The following is a 623-nucleotide window of genomic DNA, read 5'->3' on the forward strand; positions in this document are numbered from 1 at the left end:
GCTTTATCTGCTGCTTCAGGGTTCTAAGAAACTCTTCTCGCTGCTGCTGCAGCAGCTCTGCTGCTGCAGCACGAAGCGCAGCATCAATATCCGCCCCACTAAACCTAAAACACAAACAGCAGCAGCAACAAACCCCAAACCCTAAACCCTAAACCCTAAACCCTTGTTTATATTCTACTCATATATAATAAAAAAAGGGTTTAGGGTTTAGGGTTTAGGGTTTAGGGTTTAGGGTTTATGTATACCCCTCAGCTTCCTCAGCTAGTTGTAAGAAATCGAACTGCAGCAGTTTTTGCTGCACAACAGCTTCAACCTCTTGCTGCTGCTGCTGCTGCAGCAGCAGCTGCTGCTGCTGCTGCTGTTGCTGCTGCTGCTGCTGCTGCTGCAGCACGATGTCTGTGAGCATGGACCTGAGGCTGCAGCGAAATATCTGCTGCCTCTCTGCTGCTGCTGGGAGCTGTACATACACCTGAACTTCTATCCTCCCCGGCCGCAGCAACGCAGCATCTATATACTCTGGCCTGTTTGTTGCTGCAACAACATATATATTTTGTCTTGCTGCTACTCCATCGAGCTCTGTTAGCATCTGGGCTATCAGTCGCTCATCTACCCTGCTGCTGCTG

At 49.6% G+C, this 623-nt stretch overlaps 1 protein-coding gene across 1 annotated transcript in view; it reads right to left on the reverse strand.

The window, feature by feature from the left end:
• The window catches only part of EMH_0093350 (ATPase, AAA family domain-containing protein, putative), a gene marked incomplete at both ends in the record, with an annotated part of 5,958 nt that overhangs the window by 1,159 nt on the left and 4,176 nt on the right, over positions 1-623 (reverse strand). Inside the window, 2 exons of the mRNA XM_013494884.1 lie at positions 1-104; positions 246-620. Coding sequence (XP_013350338.1) covers positions 1-104; positions 246-620 — 479 coding nt within the window. The remainder of the gene's footprint in view (positions 105-245; positions 621-623) is intronic.

This window comes from Eimeria mitis, genomic scaffold, assembly GCF_000499745.2.
Source record: "Eimeria mitis Houghton genomic scaffold, Emh_scaff132, whole genome shotgun sequence".
NCBI classification, from domain to species: Eukaryota; Apicomplexa; class Conoidasida; order Eucoccidiorida; family Eimeriidae; genus Eimeria; species Eimeria mitis.